The 1,889-nt window shown below is 38.1% G+C and overlaps 1 protein-coding gene across 1 annotated transcript in view; it reads left to right on the top strand.

Annotated features, from left to right (window-relative positions):
- CFAP70 (cilia and flagella associated protein 70) overlaps positions 1–1,889 on the top strand; it is a 121,636-nt gene that overhangs the window by 27,819 nt on the left and 91,928 nt on the right. The window contains exon 9 of the mRNA XM_011991181.1: positions 1,076–1,210. Within this exon, the coding sequence (XP_011846571.1) occupies positions 1,076–1,210 (135 nt within the window). The remainder of the gene's footprint in view (positions 1–1,075; positions 1,211–1,889) is intronic.

The raw sequence follows: 1,889 nt of genomic DNA, 5'->3' as shown, positions 1-1,889 counted from the left end.
TCACTGCAACCTCCGCCTCCTGGGTTCAAGTGATTCTCCTGCTTCAGCCTCCTGAGTAGCTGCGATTACAGGCACACACCACCACGCCCGGCTAATTTTTGTATTTTTAGCAGGGACAGAGCTTCACCATGTTGGTCAGGCTGGTCTCGAACTCCTGACCTCATGATCCACCTGCCTCAGTCTCCCAAAGTGCTGGGATTACAGGCGTGAGCCACTGCGCCCAGCCGAGCATAGGACTTTTTAATCTAGTTGCCAATTATTATAATAGGTGAAATCAAAGAGGTTACTTTTATGCTTGGAATTTATTTTCTTTCACAAAATTGATTTTTTTCCCTATAAAAATTTTCTGTGGCAAACCATACAACCATTAAAAAACGCTGTTAAAATATATTTATTAACATGTTCTTCATCTTTGCAATGAAAGTTTAGATGAAATCAAGTATGGTAAATACATGACAGGAGACTGTCATTCATCCGCCTTCATCCATGGTGGATAATGCTGATCAATCAAAGCACTCTTTCCTTTTGAACCAAGATAAATGCAGATAATTTTTCTCAACCAACTATGCTAAAACACCTCCACCAATTAATGAGAATTTAGATATAAGTTAAAGCCTATTTGTCATCACTGGTCCAGATAATTTGTAAGGTCCCTTTTATTTGTATGAGTCTGTGAACTAAAGCTAAAAGCCATAGCTTCTGATTCCTTTTAAGTTTTTTGTTATTGTTATTGTTGTTGTTTTTTATAAAGCTTCACTTTCTCCTAGGAAGCCACATGGTGAAATTGACTTTTTGGTTGAATATATATATTATCAATTAATTTGAGTTTGTATTGATGCAACTACTGCCTTTACTATTAACACTGTTTATATGCATTTTCTCAGTGATCATGGTATTATTGAACCCATTTTGATGATAAAGAAGGCCCAAAATGTCTTATGTAACTGATCCAAAGTCACGTAACTGGCTAAGTAGTAGAGTTAGTTTCTAAAACCAGGCCTTTGAACTGCTGAGTCAGAGCTCCATACCTTATATTGCTTATAGCACTAATAACTCTCTCGTTTTATTCCTTTAGACTGATGAAGAAGGTCAGCTTTCGTTTCATGGTGTGGCTTATGTTAATATGGTCCCATTGTTGTATCCAGGTGTGAAGAGAATTCGGGGAGCTTTTCGTGTTTACCCTTACCTGGACAGTGTAGTCCATGAAAAGGTAAGAAAAAATTGCATAAAAAGCATCATGGTAATTTATCCTTTATATATCTGTTTACTTACATCTTTAGCATATACATCTTTACAACTGATATTTAGAACCAGTTGGTATACTAGGATATTAAATATATAGCTTTATAGTCATTCTGCATTGGACCTTAAAAAATTTAGGATAACGAAAAGGCAAAAACTGAAAACCTAGATCTCTATCAACAGGTTAACAGAGAACATAGAAAAACAAATTGTGTGGTACCTCTGTACAATGGAATACTACTCAACAATAAAAAGAAATGAGCTAATGATACATGCAACAGCACGGATGAATCTCAAATGCATTATGCCAAATGGAAGAAGCTAGACAAAAGGGAGAAAAGAGAGTACTTTTTTTTTTTTTAAAGAGATGTGGGTCTTGCTTTGGAGTGCAGTGGTACAATCATAGCTCACTACTGCCTCAAATTCCTGGGCTCAAGGGATCCTCCTGCCTCAGCCTTTTGAATAGCTGGGACTACAGATGTGCACCACTGTGGCTGGCTATTTAAAAAAATTTTTTTGGCCAGGCGCGGTGGCTCACGCCTGTAATCCTAGCACTTTGGGAGGCCGAGGCGGGCGGATCACAAGGTCAGGAGATCGAGACCACGGTGAAACACCGTCTCTACTAAAAATACAAAAAATTAGCCGGG

This window comes from Mandrillus leucophaeus, unplaced genomic scaffold, assembly GCF_000951045.1.
Source record: "Mandrillus leucophaeus isolate KB7577 unplaced genomic scaffold, Mleu.le_1.0 Scaffold39, whole genome shotgun sequence".
Classification (NCBI taxonomy): domain Eukaryota; kingdom Metazoa; phylum Chordata; class Mammalia; order Primates; family Cercopithecidae; genus Mandrillus; species Mandrillus leucophaeus.
This window is presented reverse-complemented; position numbering and strand designations above follow the sequence as displayed.